Here is a 27,137-nt window from a genome sequence, read left to right as displayed (position 1 = left end):
TGTATGAGGAGAGATTAAAAAGACAGGGGCTATTCAGCCTGGAAAAGAGATGACTAAGGGGGGATGCGATCGAGGTCTAGAAAATCATGACTGGTGCGGAGAAAGTGACTAAGGAAATGCTGTTTTCCCCTTAACATAACACAAGAACAAGGGGTCACCCAATGAAATTCATAGACAGCAGGTTTAAAATAAACAAAAGGAAGTACTTCTTCACACAGCATACAATCAGCCTGTGGAACTCGTTGCCAGGGGATGTTGTGAAGGCCAAACCGTAGCTGGGTTCAAAAAAGAATTTGGCAAGTTCATGGAGGATAGGTCCATCAATGGCTATTAGCCATATTCTGGGTGTCCTAAGCCTCTGATTGCCAGATGCTGGGACTGGATGCTGGGGGATGGATCACTTGATAATTTCCCTGTTCTGTTTGTTTCCTCTGAAGCACTTGTCATTGGCCACAGTTGGAAGACAGGATACTGGGCTATATGGACCATTGGTCTGATCCAGTATGGCCATTCTTATGTTCTATTTTCAGAGCCCCTAATTCAAAGCCTGAATTCATGCATGCACCAGCAAGCCCATTTTTACATGGGTTTTGTCAAAATGTCCAGCATGCTACTTTCTGCTAAATTAAACTTCCTTTAAATTAAAGTTAATGTAATGGTATGAATCTGTCCACATCCCTTAGCCAAGTTTTTAAAGCACAAAATCACTACCCTTGGTTTCTAATAAGCAGCCAAAATTACATTGTGTTAATTGAAGGGCAGTTTGAGATTATTTGCTGTCCTCTCTGCGATATATTAAATCCAGGCCTTCCTGCAGAACCATTTAAGCAAATGGCACTAAAAAGGGGGTCCATTCTGTTTCTCTCTGAACCTCATCCTTGTTCCAAGCTGTTCACAGTGAATCTAGTAGACAAGATGCATCTTCTACTAAAAACCAGAGAGAGAGCCTCATGCAGCTGGAAGACATGAGGCAAGAATTTTTGTCTACATTGTTTCTAAGGGCACAATACACTGGATTTATGAGTGAGGAAAATAACTTGACAATGAAGCTAAATGGCATGAATTTCAGAGGAGTTGAGCCACCCATAAGACTCACTGAATTGAAGGGAACTGCAGATAGCCAGAATCTTTGTAAATCAAGCCAGGAGGTGTGCAGTTTTGTACCTAAATTGCTCATACAGACACAATGGCTACGCGTGTGGATTGAAGGCTGAATATATACAAATAAAGGAGATTTTATTGTATGTTCTGGTACTGTTACCACCTTTCATACTGTAGATGCACAGTACAGTAACTGTTCTATCCATGCACTGAAACCCTTTGTCATTTATTGTCCTATTTTATGTACAGGAAAGAAAAATGGAGATCTGGACAGAAACTTTGATACACTTGATTTGCCCAAACGGTCTGAAGCAGCAAAAGGTAATGCACTAATCTGGGTATGTGCTCTTGAAAATAAGGAAAATGGGAGGTTGGAATTTTTTAAAGGGACTTGCAAAATGAGCAACATACAGTGCTTATACCTTGATTTTGTACTCAGTTGAAATAATAGATGTATGTCATGTGCTGCTTCTCTTCCATGTACAATACTTGACTACTCGTTTTGTGAGTGGATCCCATGTTTTTTCCCTAGATGGAAGCACTTTCACCAACCCTAAACCTAATCTGCCCCCATTATCTCCTCTGGCCAGTTTAATCAATAGACACCTACATAAGAACGGCCATACTGGGTCAGACAAAAGGTCCGTCTAGCCCAGTGTCCTGTTTTCTGACAGTGGCCAATGCCCCAAATGGAACGAACAGAACAGGTAATCCATTCCCTGTTTGCCAGAAGCTGGGAATGGGCAACAGGGGATGGATCACTTGATGATTACCTGTTCTGTTCATTCCCACTGGGGCACCTGGCATTGGCCACTGTTGGAAGACAGGATACTGGGCTAGATGGACCTTTAGTATGACTCGGTATGACCGTTCTTATGTAGATTTCTATTGATTAAACTGGCCATGGGAGATAATGGGGGCAGATTAAGCCTAGGGTTGGGTGAAAGTGCCTCTATCCAGGGACAAAACATGGGATCGACTCATAAAACACAATTTTGCACTTTCTCCACAATAGACACAAGCATAGGGTGTTATGTAGAGAAGAAGACATAGGAGGTTATTTACAAGAGCTCTCCTCTCCTCTTTTCCACTTTCCTCACAATCTGCTTTTCAATGACAGCTTTATAGTTCCCCACTAGTTCGCATTAGTTTAGGTCTTTTGGGGGTTTTATTTCATCCACTGCTAATTGACCTTCCCCTGATAATGGTAATTTCCCCTGCTACAGTCAGCAGCCCCTGTAGCTTTTCAAAAAGAAAAGGAGTACTTGTGGCATCTTAGAGACTAACAAATTTATTTGAGCATAAACTTTCGTGAGCTACAGCTCACTTCATCGGATGCATTTGGTGGAAAATGCAGTGGGGAGATTTATATACACAAACAGAGAACATGAAACAATGGGTTTATCATACACACTGTAAGGAGAGTGATCACTTAAGATGAACCATCACCAGCAGCGGGGGGGGGGGGGGAGGAAAACGTTTTATGGGGACAAGCAAGGTAGGTCATTTCCAGTAGTTAACAAGAACATCTGAGGAACAGGGTGGGGTGGGGTGGGGGGGAGAAACAACATGGGGAAATAGTTTCTTTGTGTAAGGACTCATCCATTCCCAGTCTCTATTCAAGCCTAAGTTAATTGTATCCAGTTTGCAAATTAATTCCAATTCAGCAGTCTCTCCTTGGAGTCTGTTTTTGAAGTTTTTTTTTTGTTGAAGGATAGCCACCCTCAGGTCTGTAATCGAGTGATCGGAGAGATGGAAGTGTTCTCCGACTGGTTTTTGAATGTTATAATTCTTGACGTCTGATTTGTGTCCATTTATTCTTTTCTGTTGAGACTGTCCAGTTTGACCAGTGTACATGGCAGAGGGGCATTGCTGGCACATGATGGCATATATCACATTGGTAGATGTGCAGGTGAACAAGCCTCTGATAGTGTGGCTGATGTGATTAGGCCCTATGATGGTGTCCCCTGAATAGATATGTGGACAGAGTTGGCAATGGGCTTTGTTGCAAGGATAGGTTCCTGGGTTAGTGGTTCTGTTGTGTGGTGTGTGGTTGCTGGTGAGTATTTGCTTCAGGTTGGGGGACTGTCTGTAAGCAAGGACTGGCCTGTCTCCCAAGATCTGTGAGAGTGATGGGTTGTCCTTCAGGATAGCTTGTAGATCCTTGATGATGCGTTGGAGAGGTTTTAGTTGGGGGCTGAAGGTGATGGCTAGTGGCGTTCTGTTACTTTCTTTGTTGGGCCTGTCCTGTAGTAGGTGACTTCTGGGTACTCTTCTGGCTCTGTCAATCGGTTTCTTCACTTTAGCGGTGGGTATTGTAGTTGTAAGAATGCTTGATAGAGATCTTGTAGGTGTTTGTCTCTGTCTGAGGGGTTGGAGCAAATGCGGTTATATCATAGAGCTTGGCTGTAGACAATGGATCGTGTGGTATGATCTGGATGAAAGCTAGAGGCATGTAGGTAGGAATAGCGGTCAGTAGGTTTCCGATATAGGGTGGTGTTTATGTGACCATCGCTTATTAGCCCCGTAGTGTCCAGGAAGTGGATCTCTTGTGTGGACTGGTCCAGGCTGAGGTTGATGGTGGGATGGAAATTGTTGAAATCATGGTGGAATTCCTCAAGGGCTTCTTTTCCATGGGTCCAGATGATGATGATGTCATCAATGTAGCACAAGTAGAGTAGGGGCATTGGGGACGAGAGCTGAAGAAGCGTTGTTCTAAGTCTGCCATAAAAATGTTGGCATACTCTGGGGCCATGCAGGTACCCATTGCAGTGCCACTGATTTGAAGGTATACATTGTCCCCAAATGTGAAATAGTTATGGGTGAGGACAAAGTCACAAAGTTCAGCCACCAGGTTAGCCATGACATTATCAGGATACTGTTCCTGACGGCTTGTAGTCCATCTTTGTGTGGAATGTTGGTGTAGAGGGCTTCTATATCCATAGTGGCTACCTACTACAGGACAGGCCCAACAAAGAAAACAACAGAACGCCACTAGCCATCACCTTCAGCCCCCAACTAAAACCTCTCCAACGCATCATCAAGGATCTACAACCTATCCTGAAGGATGACCCATCACTCTCACAGATCTTGGGAGATAGGCCAGTCCTTGCTTACAGACAGCTCCCCCAACCTGAAGCAAATACTCACCAGCAACCACACAACAGAACCACTAACCCAGGAACCTATCCTTGCAACAAAGCCCGTTGCTAACTCTGTCCACATATCTATTCAGGGGACACCATCATAGGGCCTAATCACATCAGCCACACTATCAGAGGCTTGTTCACCTGCGCATCTACCAATGTGATATATGCCGTCATGTGCCAGCAATGCCCCTCTGCCATGTACATTGGTCAAACTGGACAGTCTCAACAGAAAAGAATAAATGGACACAAATCAGACGTCAAGAATTACAACATTCAAAAACCAGTCGGAGAACACTTCCATTTCTCTGATCACTCAATTACAGACCTGAGGGTGGCTATCCTTCAACAAAAAAACTTCAAAAACAGACTCCAAGGAGAGACTGCTGAATTGGAATTAATTTGCAAACTGGATACAATTAACTTAGGCTTGAATAGAGACTGGGAATGGATGAGTCCTTACACAAAGTAAAACTATTTCCCCATGTTTCTCCCCCCCACCCCACCCCACCCTGTTCCTCAGATGTTCTTGTTAACTGCTGGAAATGGCCTACCTTGCTTGTCCCCATAAAACGTTTTCCTCCTCCCCTCCCCCCCCCCCGCTGCTGATGATGGCTCATCTTAAGTGATCACTCTCCTTACAGTGTGTATGATAAAACCCATTGTTTCATGTTCTCTGTGTGTGTGTATATAAATCTCCCCACTGTATTTTCCACCAAATGCATCCGATGAAGTGTGCTGTAGCTCACGAAAGCTTATGCTCAAATAAATTTGTTAGTCTCTAAGGTGCCACAAGTACTCCTTTTCTTTTTGCGAATACAGACTAACATGGCTGCTACTCTGTAGCTTTTCAGGGCATCCAGAGACTGGAGGTCCAGAGGGAGATTTTGATGGATTGTGCTCTGGCTTTTTTTGGCATTGTGTGTGTTTCAGCTGTTGGGAGAAGTGAAATCTCTTCACAAACATTTGGTGCGAGGTACTCTTTCAGCAGTAATTTAGGGGATAATTTGGGGATCTCATGTGATGTTTGCTGCATACTGCAATTTTTTGCAAATCTCAAGCTTTCGTTTAAAATAAAATTGTTTTTCCATTGCAAAGATACAGCCTTTGCCATGCAAACTGATGCAATGCTGCCCTGTTAACTCTGCCCTGCAGAGAAAACTCTTCAGTGAACACCATTCACCTAAATGAGATGTGACTATCAAGATCTAAGTGGGTCTAAATGAAAAAAATTAATGCACACATGCATTTTTCTCATTTTCTTTATTTAAAAAAGGAAAAAAAGGTAAGGAAAATAAATGAAAGAGAATGTTTGCCTCCCTATCCACAGTATAAACTCTACATGCAATGTGGGGGGAGCTATGTGGCCTAGTGGATAGAGCACTGAATTGGGATACCTCAGGCATGGGTCACTTGCTGGAGGATTCTCTGCACCTTGTAGTATTTAAACCATGATCTGAGGACTTCAATAGCTCAGACATAAGTTAGGGGTTTGTTACAGGAGTGGGTGGGTGAGATTCTGTGGCCTGCATTATGCAGGAGGTCAGACTAGACTATCATAATGGTCCCTTCTGACCTTAAAGTCTATGATTCTATTGTCAGCTCTACCACTGACCTGCTGGGTGACCTTGAGCAAGTCACATGTCCTCTCTGTGCCCCAGTTTCCCCATCTGTAAAACGGGGATCCTGCTACTGACCTCCTTTATGAAGCACCTTAAGATCTATCGAAGCTTCATATAAGATTAGGTGGTGGTGTTTATATATAGTTACCTAGTTAAAAATTTAAGTGTTTATCAAGTATTTTATGGGGAATGAGACTGAGTTATTTATGAACTGATCTATTGGCCTCAGTCTATATACTGGTTTATATATAGACACAGGTTGGCTCTCTTTGCTAAGGAAACTGTGGCTGTATCTTGCTAGACTTGTGCTTCAGTACCAGTTTTGATCTGGGTCTAAACATGCAAGATACTCAGCGCTCCTGGAAGATGCAAAGAGCCTTCACACACTTATTGATTCAGGGCTGGGCCCATGGGTTTGGTTGCAGAGCAGAGAGGCCTTTTAAGGATAAAAAATTTAGGCTGGGCCTGAAATATGTTCTAGGTGGCTGTTTTTTGTAAGTGCTTAAATGAGCACTTCACTTTTTGGACAAATGGGCTTGATAACTACTTGTTAGAGGATTGAGAAATCCAAAGTAAAAAGGAAAGTAGAACAAACTCTACATGTATGGCATAAGGCAGGCCTCAGCCCTTTAATTTACTGCTAAATGTGGTTGCAATGTGAGTGCCAGGCAGAGAAAAATGGACACACACGCACTTTCTACAGAGACATGCATCTGGTGCAAACATTCTATTTTCTTAAAAAAAAAAAAGCTGGGGGTGGACTTTGCTGACAATGTTTTGTGGATGTTCCTGCTGGGAGTCACGACTATGTCTCGTTGCCTGTGCAGTGTTGTTAGCTGTGTTTGGTCCCAGGATATTAGAGAAACAAGATGGGTGAGGTAATATCTTTTATTGGACCAACTTCTGTCCAATAAAAGATATTACCTCACCCATCTTGTCTCCCTAATCTCCTTGCCTATGCAGCTAGGCTGCTAAAATTGTGGCTGCTAAGATTGCATGCTGTTCAAGAGGTTTTCTTTGATAATTTTGAGGAACCCAAATTTAATTTATATGGATAATGCTAGTTTGACTACATATCACCTACTAGGTTAGGTCAAAAGATTAGTCCCATCAGCATTTTGATGGATGATACCTCTTGGGAAAAGAGGGACATGAAAAACCATTTGCTGAAGTGTACTTGAGAAGGAAAAGCAAATTAACATTTGACTTTTTTTTCCCCCCTACAAGAAGTTTCCTGCAAAACAGCCAGTTTACCTGACAGTTCCTGGGTCCTGACTGTTCTAATAAGATTGCTGCTATTTTGAATTGTTCAGAAAGATAAGCAAAATAAAATTGCAGTTTCAAAACAGTTTAACAGCTCGGGTCAGATCCGGGCCCTGGAGCATAATTGACTCTGATGAAATCACCTTTCAGCTAAGTAAGAATCTCATTTTGAAGATTGAAAAATCATGCAAGTTTTAATGATCAAATGCGTTTGGTTTGAGTGACGCAATGAAGTGCTTTTTCAAAAAACAACAATTATAGATTAATCTGTTTTATGGATTATTAAAGCCATATTAAATTGAGTTTTCTGCAGGAATCTTTGTGAGCAAACAAAACTACAGTTGCTATAAGAGTTGTTCATGCAGCACAGCAAATGAACATTGTGTAGTTAACAGACTGTTGGGAGGCAGTGCTGTTAGGTTTTCTGAATCTTAAAGTGAACTTCCCTAGGGTTCATTGGGCAAGCTAAGGAACAGCCTTAAAAACTGCTGGTCACGATTCCCTTATAGCGGAGGTTTGCAACCTTTTTCATTCTGAGCCACCCCCCCCCCCCCAACATGCTATAAAAATTCCACAGCCCAGCTGTGCCACAACTGGATTTATGCATTTAAAAGCCAGGGCCAGCATTAGGGGGTAGCAAGCAGGGCAATTGCCTGGAGCCCCATGCCACAGCGGGCACCATGAAGCTAAGTTGCTCAGGCTTCTGCTTCAGCCCCATGCAGTGGGGCTTCGGCTTTCTGTCCTGGGCCCCAGCGAGTCTAACACTGGTCTTGCTTGGTGGACCCCTGAAACCTGCTCGCGGCCCAGACTCCTGGCTGAGAATCCCTGCCTTATAGAAATGTCATAAATGTGATCATTGGGTTTAGTTGATCCAGTGTTCATGTTCACTAAGAAACTGAACTAGAGAAGGAGCTGTCCTATTTGCCAATATCTCTAGAAAGCTAAATTGGCATCCACAGGCCCTTAATCACAAATCTCTGCCTAATGAACAGCTGAATGTGTTTAAATGGAAATAGCCATAGGTTTTGGCACCTTTTCTTCAGTGTCCGGTCAAGACAACCTATAAACAAGTTGGTGTATTGAAAAGAGAAGCAGGTTTGGGGTGACTGCCTGGCTTTATGTTCATGTATTCTGCCCTGGGATAACTCATTTGGTTTCCATGTGGAATGGAGCTGTTGATATAATGCATTTTTTCAAGCAAGGATCTAGTGTCTTAAAAATGTGAGCTGCTTTTCGCCAATGGCTGTTCGTTTTGAAGTGCAAGGACAGAGTTTGCCTAGCCTTGAATCTTATTGAACACCTGTGACCTTTTTCTGCCACGCTCTCTGGCAGGAAAACACTTCCAGCTTAAGGCTGCTTATTTGTGGAGAAATCTGTTAATATGGTGTCAGAGGGTGCACAGTGTTTTCAGAAATGGTCCCATCTAATAGAAAATTTTCTGTGGCATTGTTTGGAGTGCTCTTCCCATAGCGGGAAAAGAAGTCTAAAGAGCAGCTTTTTCCTGTTTCTTCCTCCTTGAAGGACATGGCTCATCTTTCTGACAGATGGGGTGGGAAGATAAGCTTCTGATGGCCGGAACTGAGGAGAGCCCATGTGAGTCAGAAGGGAATGGCAGAGTGCTAATGGGAAAACATGATTGTTAACCTGGGGCAGGTCCTGAGCAAAATACCCATTTCCAGTCCATTGTTAGAAAAACGATTTTTCTAAAATCCTTCACCATTATAAAGTAGGTTGACAAAAATTCTATCGGCTAATTTTCTCCTCTGCAGTGTGTCCTTTTTGGCAGTGAATATCACAAACAATGCAAGTATTGATTTCTCCTGTGCGCAAAAAAAAAAAAAAAATTGTAAATACAACGCAGCATGGTGCCTTTGCTTTGCTTTTAGAGCCCTTATTTCTACAGGTGTTAAGGTGAAAATAAACTGAGCAGATCAAAAAGGGGAGAACACAAGAAGTTGGGGGGCAGGGGGGAGAATCCGGAATCATTCTCTCAGTGAAGGCTGCAGCTGTAGTCAGAATAGCAGATTGGTGAGATAACCAAGTCTTTTCAAGAAATGTGTTGATTAGCTTAAGCCCCCTCTGGAGTTGGTTTAAAGTTTAGGACATTGTTCTGGAGTGGTTAAATCCTTAGTCTGTCCATCTCTTGGGCAAGGGGCAGGGAAATCCTGTCCATTAGATTTGCTTTTCTATGTGGTCAAACCTGGTTAATACTAATTAAATTATAAATTACAATTTATTTTTATTAAACAAACCATCTGCTTTTAGTATATGTGTATAATGGCATAATATAGGTTGTTGTTAGATACCCAGATATTGGAGATGGGCCCAGCTTTGGGGTTTGGTTCATCCCATTATGGAGACTGGAAGTGTTTGGACAAAAGAAGGTTTGTTCAGGTCCATCTCTACCTGATGCATGAACTAATGGATAAAATTGTTATTCGCTTACCTCTACCGTTCAAGAATAAATCATGCCAAACAAACCTAATTTCCCTCTTTGATTGGGTTACTGGCCTAGTCAGTAGACATGATATATCTTGATTTTTGACACATTTCCACATAAGTCTCGTAATCAAACTAGGGAAATGTGATCTAGATGAAATTGCTCTAAGATGGGCGCGTAACTGTTGAAAGACCATATTCAGAGTACAGTAGTTATCAATGGTTTGCTGTCAGACTAGGAGGATGTATCTAGTGGGGTCCACAGGGATGTGTCCTGGGTCTGGTACTAGTCAAAATTTTCATTAATCACTTGGATAAGGGAGTGAAGAGTGTGCTTATACAATTTCTGGATGACACCAAGATGGGAGGGGTAGCGAGCATTTTGGCAGAAAGGATTAGAATTTTAAATGGCTATGACAAATTGGAGAAGTGGTCTGAAGTCAACAGGATGAAATTCAATAAAGACAAGTGCAAAGAAAGGAAAAAAAATCACATTCTCAGATACAAAATGGGAAATAAATGGCTAGGCAGCAGTACTGCTGAAAAGGATTTGGTGGTTATAGTGGATCGCAAATTGAATTTGTCAACAACGTGATGCTGTTGCAAAAAAAAAAAAAGTCTAATATTGTGGATATATTAACAGGAGTGTCGTATATAAGACACAGCAGGTAATTGTGCTGCTCTACTCAGCAGTGGTCTAAGGCCTGAGCTGAAGTACCGTGCTCTGTTCTGTGCACCATGCTTTAAGAAAGATGTAAACAAAGTGGAGAGAGTCCAGAGGAGAGAAATAAAAATAATAAAAGGTTTTGGAAACCTGACTTGTGATGAAAATATAAAAAAAAAAAAACCACAAAACCCTGGGTATGTTTAGTCTTGAGAAAAGACAACTGAAGGGGAACTGATAAGTCTTCAAATATGTTATGGGCTGCTTATAAAGAGGATGGTGATCAATTGTTTTCCATATCCACAGGAGGTAGGACAAGAAGTAATGGGCTTAATCTGAAGCAAGGGAGATTTAGGTTAGATAGTAGAAACAACTTTCCAATGACAAGGGTAGTTAAACTCTGGAATAGGCTTCCAAGGTGGTCTCTGTCATTGGAAGTTTTAAAGAACAGGTTAGACAAACACCTGGTGGGAATAATTTTAGGGGTACTTAATCCTGCAGATTGCTTCCTGAGGGCCAGTCCATCCCTGTGATTATTTTGTTCTTAACTGCAATTTAATTGCAAAAGTTGCCTATAGCGTAGGATGAAGGTATGTAACCTAGGTCCTGAAACTAAAGCTATTTAGGAATGGAACAAATCTGTAATGTCCTGTTAACAACTCTGTGCTGCTGCAAGAAGCTGTTTGTGAAAACGTGTGTATTTGAAAACTAGTTTGAATTTGTGCATGTGCATTTACCCTGAAAGTTTATGGGTATTGGTGGATGAGATGTTGGATGAACTTGCTAGCAGATTAATTTCTTCTCCATATATATCACAATGATCAGTTGCTTTCTATCTAGTCCGATACTATAAACACATTTTTTATTCCAGAAGGTGAGTGTTGAAACTGTTGTGTTGCCCATAAGCAACTATATTTAGACTTCCTGGTAGTGTCAGGGTAATAATTCTAAGCTAGTGTATTACAAAAATGATAATTTCTCTTTGACTAAATGGTGACACTGTGTGTGTGCGCGCGCGCGGTGAAAGAGAAACTTCACTAACAGTTTTATCTTATTCACAAACCCATAATCAAGATTAGCTGCTGCTCTAGCACTTGCGTCACTTTCATCTGATTTCTTTAAAATCTTACAAGTTGATTCAAGTGTTTTGTGTACTCTTTTCTGACTCCTTTCAATCATTAGTTTTGACTGCAGTGTTATGAATAAATGACTGACTGATAATGGTACCATCCCCACTTCTCCTCCTCCTGCTAGTGGAAGTTGTAAGGCGAATTCTTACTCTCAGCCTGAGAACGTGTAACGTGTTATTACATTAAGATCTTCTAAGTTTTAGGCACATGAAATTGAGAATTCCCATCAGAATTAAGTCTCTAATTTCTGTTGCTTTACGAAGTACAATGTTCATTTTAGTTCCCTGTTGTTCATAATTTAAAAAGCAGTGAAATACGGGCTCCTCTGTCTTCCAGTATCTTGAATCAGAGAAACTTTATTACCTTGGATAGGAGAATCCCCTGTGTGGCCTTCCCTTGGTAAATTTTTTTTTTCCAATCTGATACATTTAAATTCTCACCTCTCCTCATGTGCCAGGAATTTAGAATGTGGGAACCAGGTGGCTTATGCTTAGTTACTCAAAACTCATTCAGTTAACTCATTGATTGTAATTTAAAAATTGGCCGATTTATTCTGGATTGTTTTCTTTTTAGTTTTTCATCCCCTTTTGGAATTCTTCCATTGACCCCTGCTTTCTTCACCACTGGTTTGAAATGTGGCAATAAATTGCTGCTTGGCCTACTGAACTTGGGTTATGGAGTGCCATTCAGATGGAAACTAATTATTTTGCAAACCTTTAAAAGTCTCTAAAAATAATTACATGTCATGAATCATAACATGAGGCCACTTTCCTCAGGAATCCCAATAGGAATACACTAAGAACCTGCACCATCGACTCAGGACACTCCCTACACTAACACAGGGACAAATCAACATACCCTTAGAGCCCTAACTGGGGTTATTCTATCTACTACCCAAGATCCACAAACCCGGAAATCCTGGACGCCCCATCATCTCGGGCATTGGCACTCTCACTGAAGGACTTTCCGGATATGTGGACTCTCTACTCAGACTCTAAGCCACCAGCACTCCCAGCTATCTCTGTGACCCTAACCCTGAGAAAACTACGATGCACTGGTGATCTTCCAGAAAACACCATCCTAGCCACCATGGATATAGAGGCTCTCTACACAAACATCCTACACACAGATGGAATACAAGCTGTCAGGAACAGTATCCCTGATGATGCCACAGCACCACTGGTTGTTGAGCTCTGTGACTTTATCTTCACACACAATTATTTCAAATTTGGTGACAATATATACCTTCAGACCAGTGGCACCGCTATGGGCACCCGCATGGCCCCACAATATGCCAAAATTTTTATGGCTGACCTGGAACAACGCTTCCTCCGCTCTTGTCCACTCACGAGCCTTCTCTACCTACGCTACGTTGATGACTTCTTCATCATCTGGACCCATGGGAAGGAAACCCTGGAAGAATTCCACCATGATTTCAACAGCATCCACCCCGCCATCAACCTCAGCCTGGACCAATCTACACGGGAGGTCCGCTTTCTAGACACCGCAGTCCAAATAAGTGACAGTCACGTTAACACCACCCTATACCGAAAACCCACCAACTGCTATGCCTACCTTCATGCCTCCAGCTTCCATCCCGGATACGCCACACGATCCATTGTCTACAGCCAAACGCTGAGGTACAACCACATTTGCTCCAACCCCTCAGACAGAGACCAACACGTACAAGATCTTCAGCAAGCAGTCTCAAAACTACGATACCCGCACGAGGAAATAAGGAAACAGATCATCGGAGCCAGACGTATACCCAGAAGCATCCTGCTGCGAGACAAGCCCAAGAAAGAAAACAGAACTCCACTGGCCGTCACCATACAGTCCTGAGCTAAAACCTCTCCAAACACATCTACAACCCATCCTGGACAACGATCCCTCACTTTCACAGGCCTTGGGAGGCAGGCCAGTCCTCGCCCGCAGACAACCTGAAGCATATTCTCACCAGCAACTATACATCGCACCATAGTAACTAACTCAGGAACCAATCCATGCAACAAACCTCGATGCCAACTCTGCCCGCATATCTACACCAGTGACACCATCACAGGAGCTAACAAGATCAGCCACACCATCACCGGTTCATTCACCTGCACGTCCACCAATGTAATATACGCCAGGTCTGGGCATGCGACTCGTCTTCCCCTTGCAGTTTAGTGTCTTTGGGAGGCCACTGGACGGAGCTATAGCTCCACCTCAAATGCTGGGACTCTTTTTTCCCCAACACGGCATCAGGAAAGAATATGCAAAATACAGCTGCTCCAACTGAACGAGTCTTAAATAGCTTCTATCGACTCTCAGCCAATCAAGGAGCCAGGACTCGTACCATATGGCTTATTGGACTAATTGCAAGCAGCTCAGCTCAAAATTCAAAAAAGTGCTATAAAAATTTGTTGTAACCCACATTAACACAATGTGGCACCTCCCCTTCTTCCTCCCCCTTAGTGGCAAATGACTGATACCTTTTAGCTGAGGTAGGTACCAGCCATACTGTTAGCATGGGTTATGTTGGTCACAAATTGTTTAGTCATCTTGATCTCACATTCTGTTCACGTTATGAACAAAATGTCATAAATAAGTCTGTTACATAGAATTGTTCCACTTGCACAAACTTTTCATGACCTCAGAGCCAGGCAAATGTTGTTGATCAGTTTCTTTTGTAACCAATATTTTGTCCAATATTAGTTGTCACCAGAGATGTGTCCACTTGCATGCTGAGAAGATGCTTCTCTATTCTCTGCCTTACCTAATGCTCCTATTTGTCTCCCAAGCCATCTGCAAAAATAATGCTGTATTTTTTCTGAATGTTTTATGGCTCTAGCTTGGGTGATGGCAAAGGGACAAAGAGAGAGAAGTCCTAGCAGAAAAAGTTGCCTTGGTAGGAATCTATTGAAACAAGCATTCTTTTTATAGCCGTGAAATCTAAATTCACTATTGCCATGTAATAGGGTAACTGTTACAAATGGCTGTCCTCAGCACTATTATTTTCCATTCCATTCAGGGTGTATTCTGACATAAATGGATTTTAAAATCACTAGTACAACTGTAGCTTTTATTAGGCTAGTTTGTTAGGATTATCTTCCCGACTGCACAGATATCTTCACTTCAGATGGAAAATACCATTATTTTGTCATGACATTCCTTGTCGTATTCATTATTCTAAATGCTTTATTGTCCTACAGTACAGTATCAATATTAGCTAGTAGGTTTTGAGGTAGATTTGACTGTATCTTAATCACACAGGGCTGTTGAGCTTCATTAAAACAATCTCACTGGGCACTAATTCACAGTCTTGTCTTGCAGTGAGCTCCCATTGCTACACAGATGTTGCATAAAATAAATCATTAGCATAGCTCTTAAAAGAAATCCTCCTTGCTTGTTTGCTTTTATGCAGGTAGAAAGCAGTGAACAGCGTGGCATCCCTGGGACGACCTCCATTTTCCACGTAGATCAGCTTGGTAGCAAGAGGTTTTAAAAAAAACTCCAACAACCTGTTTTAAACAGATATTTAACTAGCTGGAAACAGCTGGCTGTCCCCCAGTGGCTTGTTTCACCATAGGAGTAATGATAGGTTTTTCTCATACATTTTCAGCAACAAAAGATATGGGCTGGGAGGGGACTGGGAGAGGTAGCAAGGAGAGGCTTCTGACTGGCAAAAGCACAAATACTTCGGAAAGGTGACTGGTGCAGTTTCCATGGCAGCAATGCTGTAAGAATCTTGCTTCCTTTCTGCCCCTATGTGTAGCATTGCTGCTGCCAAATCCCCATGCAAAGGGTTTCCTTGGGGTTTCAGCTCTGCTGAACTTGGCAAGAAAAAACAAAGAAATAACGGCATCTCCGTTTATATAACCTAATGCTCGGTTGTGTCTGTTCCTGAGCTGGGAGACCGCAGGGGGTTGCCAGTCTCTTGCTGGGCGTCGCTGTTCTTGGCCATCCCTGCCCTTGCAAAGTGCTTTTCAAAATAGCGTTTTCTATCTTTAACCTCCACAGACTGCAAATAAAGCCCTTTCCTTCCTTAACCAAGGAATGGCATCTGACCCCTGTCTCATTTCAAAATACAGTGCAGACTTTAACTACTCTAGAAACTGCAAATCTGTAAAGTGGTTTTTTTTTTTTGGTTTATTTGTTTTTCACATGAGGTTGAAGGGTTTTTAAACTATTAACCACTGAACAGAGAGCATGATCACTAGGGTCCTATCCTGCCAGGTGCTGAGGTGACTCCAAATGAAGTCAGTGGGAGCTGAGGGCCTGGTACAGAACATCTGGAATACATAGATCCAAGGAAATGAGTGCAGGGGACTGGGCCAGATAACCCCTCAAAGTCCCTTCCTTCTAGTCCTATGATTCTATGATTTCTGCGAAATGTGTAGCAGCTGTTGGATGCCAGAAGAAAACTAGGAGAAAAATAAAACCCAGCTGACACTTCTTGTTAACACTGCTTCAGAGAAACGCAGGGGGAGGTGGGGCAGGTGGCTAGTGTGGCTGCATTTTAGAAATGCAGCTTCAATAAATGTTTAACAGACAAATAGCAGACGAGTCTATTCCTGTTTATTCAGGCTTATGTATCTTTGTCTCTTGCAGAATAGCTCACCAAGCTCCAATAGTCATTCACAGTGCCTGCCTCCACGTTTTTAACAATGCATCTGTTTCCTTTATGATCAGAAGGTGTGAGCATTCTTTCTTCTTGAAGCCTGTGGTGTTTGTGTAAAGTGATGGGCTTAGAGTTCCGACTGAAATCTCCCAGCAGGCCGTTGAGAATGGAGACTAGGATTGCTTGCTATTGTCCTCTGATGACGACTCTTCTCTCAAAGTCTTGCTACGTATTTAGATTCTGTTCTTCATTTTACCAGATAGATGGTGTTAATCTTTCAAAATTACCTACTGTGCACATATATTCACGGACAGAGATTCTGGGGACTTCACCTATTGGTGTGTCTACATAAGCACTTATTGCACAGCAAGCTGGGGTGTAGCTCTACAGCATGTCATGCACCAAGTGTACGTGAGGACCCTGCTGATGTGCCCTACAAGTTCCTGGTGCACTTTGACGTCCTGCTGTTTTAAATTGCAGTAGATCATTGCACAGTAGGGAACGTTTAGTGCACCTCAGCTGGGTCCACATGGATGCTTAAGTCCGTGGTGCTCTGGAGCCCTGTAGATTTACACTCCCGCTTGCTGTTCAGTAAGTGCTTATGTTGACATGCCCTTAGAATTTGGCCCAGATTGTAGCCTCTTAAGGAATAAGAGTTTAACCCCTTGTGAAAGAAATACTAAGCAAAGCTACTTCGGATGCACACATGAAATAAGGCGGCTGGGTTGGAAAAGATGGAAATTGCAGCACTCTTCCATCCGCAGGAAGGTTTTTCCAAAGTTGGGCCTGTACTGTCCAACTGAGATTCCTCTCCAGACTCACAATGAAGACTGTAGAACAATCACTGATAGTGAAGGTATGTCCACGCTCACCTTCTTCTTCTCCCTTATACTTAAACGTTGACATTTCCTTAGTGGGGGAAAAGCCTGGTAGTCCGAGACTAGATATTCCCCCTGGCCTCTTCAGATTCTATGGCTCTCTGGGGATTATATAATAAATTATTTTACTTCACAAGTCAGTTCCCCAATCTCTCATGCCTGAGGCTGACACCCAAGAATATAGCTCTAGTATAATAACTATCAGTACTTTAGAAAAGCAAGGATCCCCACTGGTAAATTTCCTTTTTCTAACTTTGTTGTGAATTTGTGGCCAACTTATACATTCATGGAAAATGAAATTTATAATGCATGTGCTTAGAACATCTTAAACTAGCCTGGGACAGATAAACTCATAGAATAAAACAGCCTATAAGTAACAAAACAGCAGGTGCTCCACTGCCGCACAGAGTAATTATGGTAGCCATAAGGGAGGAAGTATGATGCAGAGTGTTCAGCAAAGAAACTCTGAGTTCTGATACCAGCTCTGCTACTGACTTGCTGAATGGCCTTGGGCATGTCTGTTGACCTCAGAGGCTGTGTCCGTATTAAACATATTTTAAACATTTTGCGCCATTGCACTAGACTGGCTGTTGGTGCTGTCTAACCTTGTCAGGTAAGTAGATGACATGATAGTAAAAACAGCAGCAGCTACCAGTGCTTTATCTATAGTAGATAGTAGAACTCCCACCATTGTTAGCACTGCTGGTACTGTAATGGTGGGAAATCTTAATAGAAAGCTCAGTATAGACCCAGTTTCGGTCAGTCCTGGATAATGCTTATTTACCACACAGAGGTGTGGTGAGGCTGGATTAAGTAATTTATGGTACATGGAGTGTTTTGAAAATATTATAAAGTGCTTACTATTTTTACTGTTCAGGCTTTCAATGGTTTTTTTTCCCCCCCTCTTTTTTATGGATAGTGTAATGGGGATCACTCACTGCTCTGGCACCTCCTGCTGGTTGTCCTGGGGATTAGCTCTGCACGTTAGTGTGCCTTCTTTGGGTGGTACCTCGCCGCCGTCGCTCCTGCTCTAGTACCCACGTCTCTCCAAGGATTGTGGCGTCCTCTTCAGCCAGACAGCCCTCCAGCCGTGCGACACTCTGTGCTTCCCCCTTCCGGGGACCTGCAGTCTGCTGTTCAGCCACTTTCTTAGTGGCTACTGCAACGAATTGTCTGACCACTTCCTCATGGCCCCAGCATCCTCTTTGTCCTTGCCTCAGGGTCTCAGCCTGCAAACCCCAGCAGCCAGCCAGGAGCTGTCTCTCGCTCCCCCAGTCCCTGCTAACAGGACTGTTCTGTCCAGGGTGCTGGCAGCTCTCTCAGCCCTCCAGAGACCATCCTTCCTCTCTGGGCTCCCAGCAGAAAACTGAACTCCTCTGCCCTGCAGCTCCCTTTTTATATGGGCCTGCTTGACCCTGATTGGCTGCTCCGTTCAGCCCTTCTCTGATTGGCTGCTTCCTGCACAGCCTCCCAAGGGCTCTATTAACCCCTCAGAGCACAGTGTGGGGCAGGCACCCCATCACAGATAGGTAGTGTCATTTATGATGCTCTACTCTGTGTGTGTAAATCTTTAAATAAAATTAGATCTTTAGCAGATTGACTGCACAGGTAATGTATTTTAATTTAGTTATGGCAACATATGTTGCCTTACAATTATGAGACAAGTGACAGTATTTTAAAACTTGAACAACTAATGTGTATTTGCATTTCCTTTTCACTTGGGATTGAAGTACGTGGCTACAATTTCTGAAGATAAAATGGATACCACTGGAAAGTGACAGCTTCAGGTTGCTACTACTGTTTCTTCTGTTTTCTCCTCTCCTCCCAAACTACCCTATGTTATGCATCGCTGCCTGCTTTGGCTAAGAAGGGTTAATATTTTTTTCCTCTTCCTTGGTTTGTGTGTGTGTTTTTGCATGTCTCATTTACCACTTCTATTCTACAAGCAATTATAATAGTTACTCTAAAATACAACTGTTATTACGGAGTCCAGCTCATTATGCAGATGTTCTTATAGAATTGTTTAAAAAATGAGAATGTGCCAAGCAAGCCTTCCGGGAATGAAAACAGAGGACTTGGAGGGAGAGGTGCATTTTCCGCATCACTGCAGCTGTCTCAGTCTTGGGACTTAGTCACAGTGGTGAAAAACTCTGCCCATCCATCCAAAACTGTTGGATTAAGTAGGATTCCTGCCATGCCATTTCTTCAGTTTCAATTAAGCAGCAACAACAAAAGATATAGAGAAGACTATTCCATTTAGCATAAGTGTATTTAAAAAACAAAGCAAAACAATGGAGTTGATGCTTCTAAGAAGGGTGAATATCAAGAAGTTGCCTGGTTGCCTAGCCAACATTATTACAGAGCAAGGAATATGCATCAAGCTGCTGCTGCCAATGTGTGGAAATTAAATTGACTTGTTGAAGGTCATTACAAAAACCTTGTTGCACAAAATTAGGAGTGTCTCCTACTGTGCACCAACAACACTGCAGCAACATTCTGCTGACAGAGGCACTTGTCAAACTCAGAGACTGGCAGAAAGCTTCAGAACAACTGAGGCAGAATGACTGCTGTCTTGGATGTCCTGCCAGCTTATCAGAAATGCTGTGCGTACAAGCAAAAGAAACTGTTAGAACTCTGCATAAGATGGTAAATCGAGTCCCTTGGCTGTCCAGATGGGAATAGAACATCCTGGATAATGTTTTAAAAAGGTCTAAGTTACTCAGGCACTTTTGAAAGTGGGACTGAGGCTCCTAAATCTCGTCAATCCTTTTAAAAAAAATGTTATCCCGGGACATTTCTCTGGAGAGTATAGGACACCCCTACCCTCCTGATCGACATGTTCCATAGCCCATGGTTTGCATGAAGTATGGCTGTACTCTGAGCAAAATGCTGCACTGTAAAGAAAGGGAGTGTAGTCTAGTCAGTGGATAGGCCATGGATGGGAGGAGTCAGGATACTTCGGTTCTCTTCTCAACACAGCTGCTGAAGGTACTGAGCCACTGCAGCTGGGGCACTGGCAGCTCATGTAGACGTATTCACATTAGCTATAATCTAGCTAGCTCACTAAAAATAGAAATCAGGATGCTATTGTGGCCTCCCTTCTTTTTTTAGTGAGCTAGCAAGAGTACTTAGCTAGCTTGGGTATGTCTGCATGCGCTGCCAATCACAGTGCCCCCCTCCAGCTGCAGTGGAGCCTTACCTTGGGAGTATGTTTCCAGCTATGTCTGAAACTGGTGTCTTGAAACCCACAGTGTGGATTTCCCAAGGAAGAAAATTCTTCTGAAAGAGATGACATTGGCAAAGTTAGAGTTAGAATTGGCAAATGACTAAGGAGGAGACCAGATCTGCTCTCTGTGGTATGGACAGATATAACTGCTTATGTCAGCAGCAAAAATATGTTTTTATTGCCTTTCACTTCAATTAGCCCTACAGAGCCAGGGGAAGGACCTGAATTCTTTAAGTTCCAACTGCATGTCCAAATTGTCAGATTAATTTAGGGCAGAATTCAGGCCACAGAATTTTTATTACCGACTCATAATTTGCAAAACTCTCTGCTATCAGATCTCAGCTTGACTTTCAAGGGAGTTTATAACTTACTTTCACTGTGAGGTGAGCACATTTCATCTGGCACCATCATAATACAGTAAAACCTGGAACCCTCGCAGTATCATTATAAATCGCTTTTCAGGAACATGTTTGAAATCTTGGAGAAAACCAAAAAAAATGCAAAATAAAATAGCTTCATGGTTCTGAGCTTACTACAAAAGGAGAAAACAGACCACAGGAGGCCAGCAAAGAGGTCTTTGCTATAACCCAACAAAGAGGGAAGCAATGTGTACACCAAGGTCTTAGCAGTTTATCAGTTCAACAAGAACAGTTCTTCAAGTGTTAAAAGTGAATTTTAACCAAAGAAGTAAAAGATAACGTAGTCTAAAATAACCTTTGTACCTCAAGAATCAGTGATGCACAAGGAATGAAACTATTGAAACTAAGATGCATTGACTTGTTTGCAGAAGGGTAAGTAACAGGATCAAAACATAAAACTTCTGTTTTCTCTGTATTAATAATAGCTAGTGCATTTGCCTACACAGCCATTGCAGTCCATTATGTGACTCGTTACTTTGTAAAACGCTGTAAGATACTTTAAGTGTGAAATGTGCTATATAAAACCAAATTCAGTTGTAAAACTTTTTGAGTGCTCAAGTCAGGCTTAAAAGCTTCCCTCCCACCTCCTCCCCTGCTCCATCCTTGCAGGGGAATGATATGACTTATTGTACCATATACCTATGTCTAACTGTGCATTAAAGAAAAATGACCTTGAACTTTTGAGAGACAGAAACTATATATAATAAAACAGCCATTCAAAGCTGCATGTCAACTTAAAAACCAATGTCACCTCTGCATAGTTTGGAATCTAGTATCAGTCCAACTATTGTTTGCTTTGGAGCCAGGGAGAAGATGATCACTAACCGACTTAATTTCAGATGATCAGCATGAACAATGATTGCTACACAGGGGGAGACAAAACATTTTTACTTCAGCCTCCTGGGCCATTAGTATCTCGCTGAATGTTCCGAGTCTTGCTCACAGGAGAAGCTGGCAATATTTAAAATGCCACATGTTCATTTAGGGCTAAACTGTGTCTCATTCTTGCCCAGAATGAGGAAGATGCAATGAGCATCCTCCCCCGTACCAGGGTTCGCCACAATTGCCATCTTTGTGGTCTCCAGGGCACAGGGGCTGCATCCTGCTAATATGGCCGTTGTGGGCACAAATCACACCAAAAGTGGTGGGCAGGAGGTGAGGCCCTAGCTTTGCCCTCCCTCCACATCAAACAGCTGGTCAGCAGCAGAAGGGTGCACATTAGACACGCTCTCCATCCATTGCCAAGGAACTCTCCAGGAGGCACTGTGCCTCCTAAGGCCCCTTCATGGGCAGCGCAGCTCTCAGCAATCCCAGCGTTAATAATAGCCCAGTCTGGCACTAAGAAAGTGTGTGGGTTTCTAAAATGCCATCTTTGAATTATTGACCCCACTGGACACACAGGATGAAAGAATATACTTTACTTGCATGAAATATTCTGTAACCATGGCTCTCTAACATCCATCCAATTCCCTCAATCTCTCCCCCCCACCCCCCCCACTGTTTGGTTTGAAAAGAAGCCATCAGGGCTAGCATGGAGTGTAGTGTATTTCCTGATGGGCAAATAGTGGCATGGGAGGGGGGCGGAGCTTGTTACAAAAGCATCGCTGATGGTTTTTAATGGGTGTCAGATGTTCTGAAAGAAGTTTGGAGAATTTGTTATTGCTTTTGCAAGGAAAGGGTAGGGCAAGTTCAAATTCTCAAACGTTTACTCCTGGGCGACATTGAGTGGAAGCGTCTGACATTTCATGACAGTCCTTGCCCTGAACTGCTTGCAGTCTAAATAGACGAGGTGAACATAGGGTGGCGGGAGAAACAGAGGCATAGAAAGCTGAGGTGATTTACCCAAGGTCATACAGCAAGTCAGTAGCACAGCTGAGATTAGACCCTGGGTGTCCTGATTCCCAGACCAGCACTCTAGAGCATGCTGACAAGACATGTAGATAACCTTCCCCATTCAAAACAGTCATTTTTTCATATTGACACTGCATTCAAATGCAATACCAGAAAGAATATTTAATGAGTTCTGCTTTGAGACCTTTGAAATAGCAATCATCAAAGCTGTGATCATGATCAAGCACATAATTACATCATGTCCTGCTGAGAGCTTAAAAAATGATGAGGGAAAAGCTTCTCCTAAGACTCTTGTGACAAACATGCAAGGTCAGGAACATGAAAAGATCTGCAGAAAGAGTTATGCTTTAGCTAGTTTCCCAAATGACTTTTAAATGCTTAGCAATGGAGGCTTTTGACTTCCCTTGAAAATGCATTGGGGTTCCTGTTCCTTCTTGGTGGTACTCTATGCATCCCAAATACGGAGAGTGTAAAATGTGGCTGCACTATCTGTAAGCATGGAAAGGCAGCCAACGGGCTTAGGAGCCGAGATCAGTGACAAAGATGACTGTGGTTCTAGATACATTGTGTGTGCTGGGATTTCTCAAGGAAAGAACAACATATGACTGTTAAGAGCATGAGACCTAATCCCACTTATTCCATTAAATGAAGTCTACTCCAAGAGGAGAACATTTTCCTTTGAGTTATGGGTAGGTTATAACATTTAATACGGTCAGGAGGGCACATACGACTCCCAGATTTGTGCAACCCTGTAAGGCTTTCCTTAGTAGGAACTGTGTGTTTAGGGTTTAATGCAACAACCAGCTTCCCTTCCGAGTTCTAACCACCCACCCACTGAAAACAAAACTGAAATTGAATCTAGTGGTGAGAAATTTTAAAGCATTTTCACACATGGCCAGACACAACCCTCCCTAGACCGTGTGCGCTGACGAGATTGTATCCCTGACGTGCCTGAAAGTCAGTGCTTCCAATTTCTAAATCCAGCTGTTAGCCAGCTAGCCAGAGAGGCCAGCCCAGCCCAGTCAGAGCCTCACAGCTGTGGGTGTTTGTAAACGTTTAAAAATTGATGTAGGTGCTAATGTGATGGAAAATGCATTGAACATACATCTGATGATGCTTGTTGCAGAGTTCATGGCACTGTTTTGTTTTTCAAGCTCCATACAGATATGAATAGCTTTTACGTAGAATTATCCGCTTTTACGTAGAATTATCCACTTTTACCTAAAATTCTATAAAATGTCATTTTAAAAACTGACCTCTTTTCATCCAAAAAAGTCACTATATAATTGCATAATTTTATCAGATTTTTTTTAAAAAATGCACTAAATAAAAATCCTGTCTCTAACAGTATGGCTTTCACAAAGAAGGGGTTCTTGCCATCTTTTTGTAATTGTGGGGAAGTGCAGTGGTTTGAGCAACTCTCAGAACCCCAAATGCTGCTCTGTGTGGGTATGTTGACACTGCAAAGAAAAACCCCCAGCGGTGAGTCTCAGAGCCCGAGTCGACTGACTCGGGTTCATGGGGCTCAGGCTGATAGACTAAAAAGAACAGTGTAGATGTTCACGCTAGAACTTGAAACCTGATGCGAATGGGGCCCCAGCCCAAGTAGGAATGTGTAGTATTAGCCCACAGCCCAAGCTCTACAAGCCTAGTCAATTGACCTGGGCTTTGAGACTCTCTGCAGTGTAGACATGCCCACGTGCATGCTTTCTTTGCTCTGTTCCTTTCAGATAGCCTCTGTTGCTTCTATGCTCTGGAATCTCTCAGCATGAGTTTCTTGAAGGCTTGTGAATCTGAATCATGACGTTATTGAGGCCACTTTAAGTCTAGAGAGGACAGATTGTGATTTGGGGTGCTCTGAAACATTTCCATGTTCTGTATCTGGAAGACTGTCTGTGTGCTTCCTCCATATATCTGATCAAAGAATCTTATCCATAGCTACCAGTCTGGGCCCTGAGCCTGCTTAACTTCATTACCGTGAATAGACCCATTTGCACACGTGTGTTTGTAGGACTGGGGCCTTAGCTACCTCTCTCTGATTATATTCTCTCTTCCTGCAGTGCTATCCAAATTAAATTTAACAGAGATTTAGAACTGTTTCCAAGGGATGTATATGTTCATGCACAAAGCTGTTCGTGTCTAATTTGCCTATGATTATTGGGCATTTAAGCGAGTCGGTCAAACAGCAGGTATGTTGGTTTCTGTTGTCACATTTAGCATTAGCCTTTCCATTTAAAAAAATAATTGTTGGTAACATTTATGGCAATACTTGTAGCTTTGGGAACTACCCTCTACTTGGAAGGAACTTGGGCCTGAAGGGAGTGAAAGGAGGTCTCTCTCCTTATGTGAGAGAACTGGGAAGGGGGTGGGAGAAGGATGAAGGTGAGATAAGTAGGCAGGGGTAATGTGAAGTGGGTTTTGATAAAGCATTTTGAATTTGACGTAGCCAGAGACAGAAGCTGGTGAGAAGATTGAATGAGGATATGGTTGGAGCCAGTGTAGGGGCTGATGATGATTGTAGCAGGGTTGGTTGTGTGTAGAGTGGAGTGTGAGCAGAGGTAAGAAGCAGGGATATTGGAGAGGACAAAGTTACAATCAAGGTATTTGGGCAAGGGGTTCAGAGGTGTCCTTCTGAGTTTGTATTTGTATTACAGTAGTGTCTATAGGTTCTAGTTGTGTTTGGGGCCCCATTGAGGCAGTCCCTTCCCCCAAAGAGCGTTGTCTAAATAAAGACATACAATGGGAAGCAGGGGAAAACTGAGACAGAGATGTGCAGTGACCTGTCCAAGGTCACACAGCACGTCATTGGCAGAACCAAAGTCTCCTGAGTCCCAGTCTGGTGCTCTATCCTGTAGACCACTCTGCCTCCCAGTCACCAGGAAAGTGAAAATTGTAATATCAAACAGGTAACTTTATTTTTTTATAGTCACCTGCACTCATAACTGCTTAAAGCACTTAAACTTCCTTTCTCCTATAAACCTTACGTTTTTTGCAGATGTTGCTCTTTGATCAGGATACTTTGAGGATGGACCTGAAATGCCCATTCTCTACAGAGAGCTTAAAGGTGGTTTTGTATTCACTCTGCCTCCACACTGACTTGAAAGCAACTTGATGCTGAAAAGAGATTTTGTTCTGGTTATAAGGAGATGTTTCCATTGTCTGACAGCAGCAGAGTGGATGTAATAGAGAGGGTTTAGAAGCACAGGCCTTCCTTTGGGGATGTGTGACATCTTTCATGAAATGCAGAGAAGTACTGAAACTTACTTTTGACTTCAGAAGTTGAAGTGGGAACTAATTGGCAGTTTCAAACAGTGAACAGGATTGGAGGATGTATTTGGATCTGCATACAGTAGCTTACTAAACATTGAGCAAGTTAGGAGCTTCCCATAAATGCATCTAATTATTAATTTTTAATACTATTGTGTAGATGGGTCTTTTCATAGTACTTGTACCTATTAATACCAAAATGCTTACTGGTGTTTTTTGTCATTATAAAACTCTTCCCAGTGTAAGTCCACAGCACTGTGCCTGTAACAGACCAAATACTAGCCCTAATAAGGAAGCAACAGTAGCCTAGAGTTACTATAGGCTAAGATTCAGGTTGCATGCTTTTTTCCAACACAAAACAGGACTACCGTTTCCTCAGAAGTTCCATATTATCTTTTGAAGGGTCCTCAGCATAGCCATTTCCTCCAGCTTGCATCAGAACACTTTCCTCACTGATATCCATTGTGAGTCTGAAATGACTCCACTGTGACTCTGAATTTACTCCAGTGTGTAATAACGAAGGGCAGAATGTGATCCCTTCTCCTTCTTTGGTATGGCAGCACTGAAGGTCGACATCCAAATTTGTCATCCACTTAGTGGCTTTCAGTGACATGGAAAGAAGTAAGGCTTTCCTTCTAGAGAATGATTTTAGATTAGGATTAGGTGTGCCTTGGTTTGTATGTCTTCTCCACGTTTGCATATCAGGCTGTTCTTCATTTGTGTAGTAGGTAATTGCAACAGTTGTGTGAGGTAGTGATGTGATTCACTGGAAGCCAAAGAATGCGGAGTTCTGTTCACTCTTGTTGCCTGGTGCAAACTTCCAGAAATCAGGAGCAAGTGAATTAATATTTATGTTTTGAAATGAAAGAGTCAAAGCGAACTCCCTGAAGCACGAGTAACCTAGAAAGAAGCTTTTCAAACCATAAAGTTAGCTGCCACGCATGGTGTGATGTGTAGATTTTGAAAGATCTGTTTTGTTTTCTAAGTTGCCTTTCCCCAGGCACTGAAAATAAAACTCAAAGAACCAGCCTGTCAGGGTGAGATCCTGACAGGTGCCAGCCCTAGCTGAAATATTGTCTGTCTAACTGCGTCTGTTGAGGCTCTTAGACAGCACCCATCACTGTGGAATCTAAGTAGCATGTCATGGGTGTACGTACTTTTTAAACTGGAATAGAAAGTCCCTGATGAACCAGTGATTGTTTGAAATGTGATCAGCAGAGGTCCCATAGTTCTGTCCCAGACAGCACATAATCCCTTTTCTCCAAATTCCCAAGTGACATTTATTTTCTTCACACTGGGGCAAAATATCAAATTGTAAATAGCACCGTCTGTGAACAAAGGCAAAGGGCCCAGAACTGCAAGGCACAGTGCACTCCCAGAGACCATTGACCTCTCACGGGCCTTTCGAAAGCCAGAATGCCTCTGGAGGCCCAGTGGAGTGCAGGGAGGGGCACCATTTACTGCACTCATTCAGCAGGTGTAGCCAGCAGTTTTCCCCCAAAATACAACCGCCCTGGGGCACAAAAAG

General features: G+C 42.7%; 1 protein-coding gene across 15 annotated transcripts in view; it reads left to right on the top strand.

Moving 5' to 3' along the window:
* The window catches only part of ARVCF (ARVCF delta catenin family member), a 505,185-nt gene that overhangs the window by 434,083 nt on the left and 43,965 nt on the right, over positions 1–27,137 (top strand). For all 15 annotated transcript variants that reach the window (XM_038372964.2, XM_043498177.1, XM_043498178.1 and 12 more), the window contains one exon: positions 1,351–1,422. In XM_038372964.2, the coding sequence (XP_038228892.1) occupies positions 1,351–1,422 (72 nt within the window). The remainder of the gene's footprint in view (positions 1–1,350; positions 1,423–27,137) is intronic.

This window comes from Dermochelys coriacea, chromosome 15, assembly GCF_009764565.3.
Source record: "Dermochelys coriacea isolate rDerCor1 chromosome 15, rDerCor1.pri.v4, whole genome shotgun sequence".
NCBI lineage: Eukaryota > Metazoa > Chordata > Testudines > Dermochelyidae > Dermochelys > Dermochelys coriacea.
This window is presented reverse-complemented; position numbering and strand designations above follow the sequence as displayed.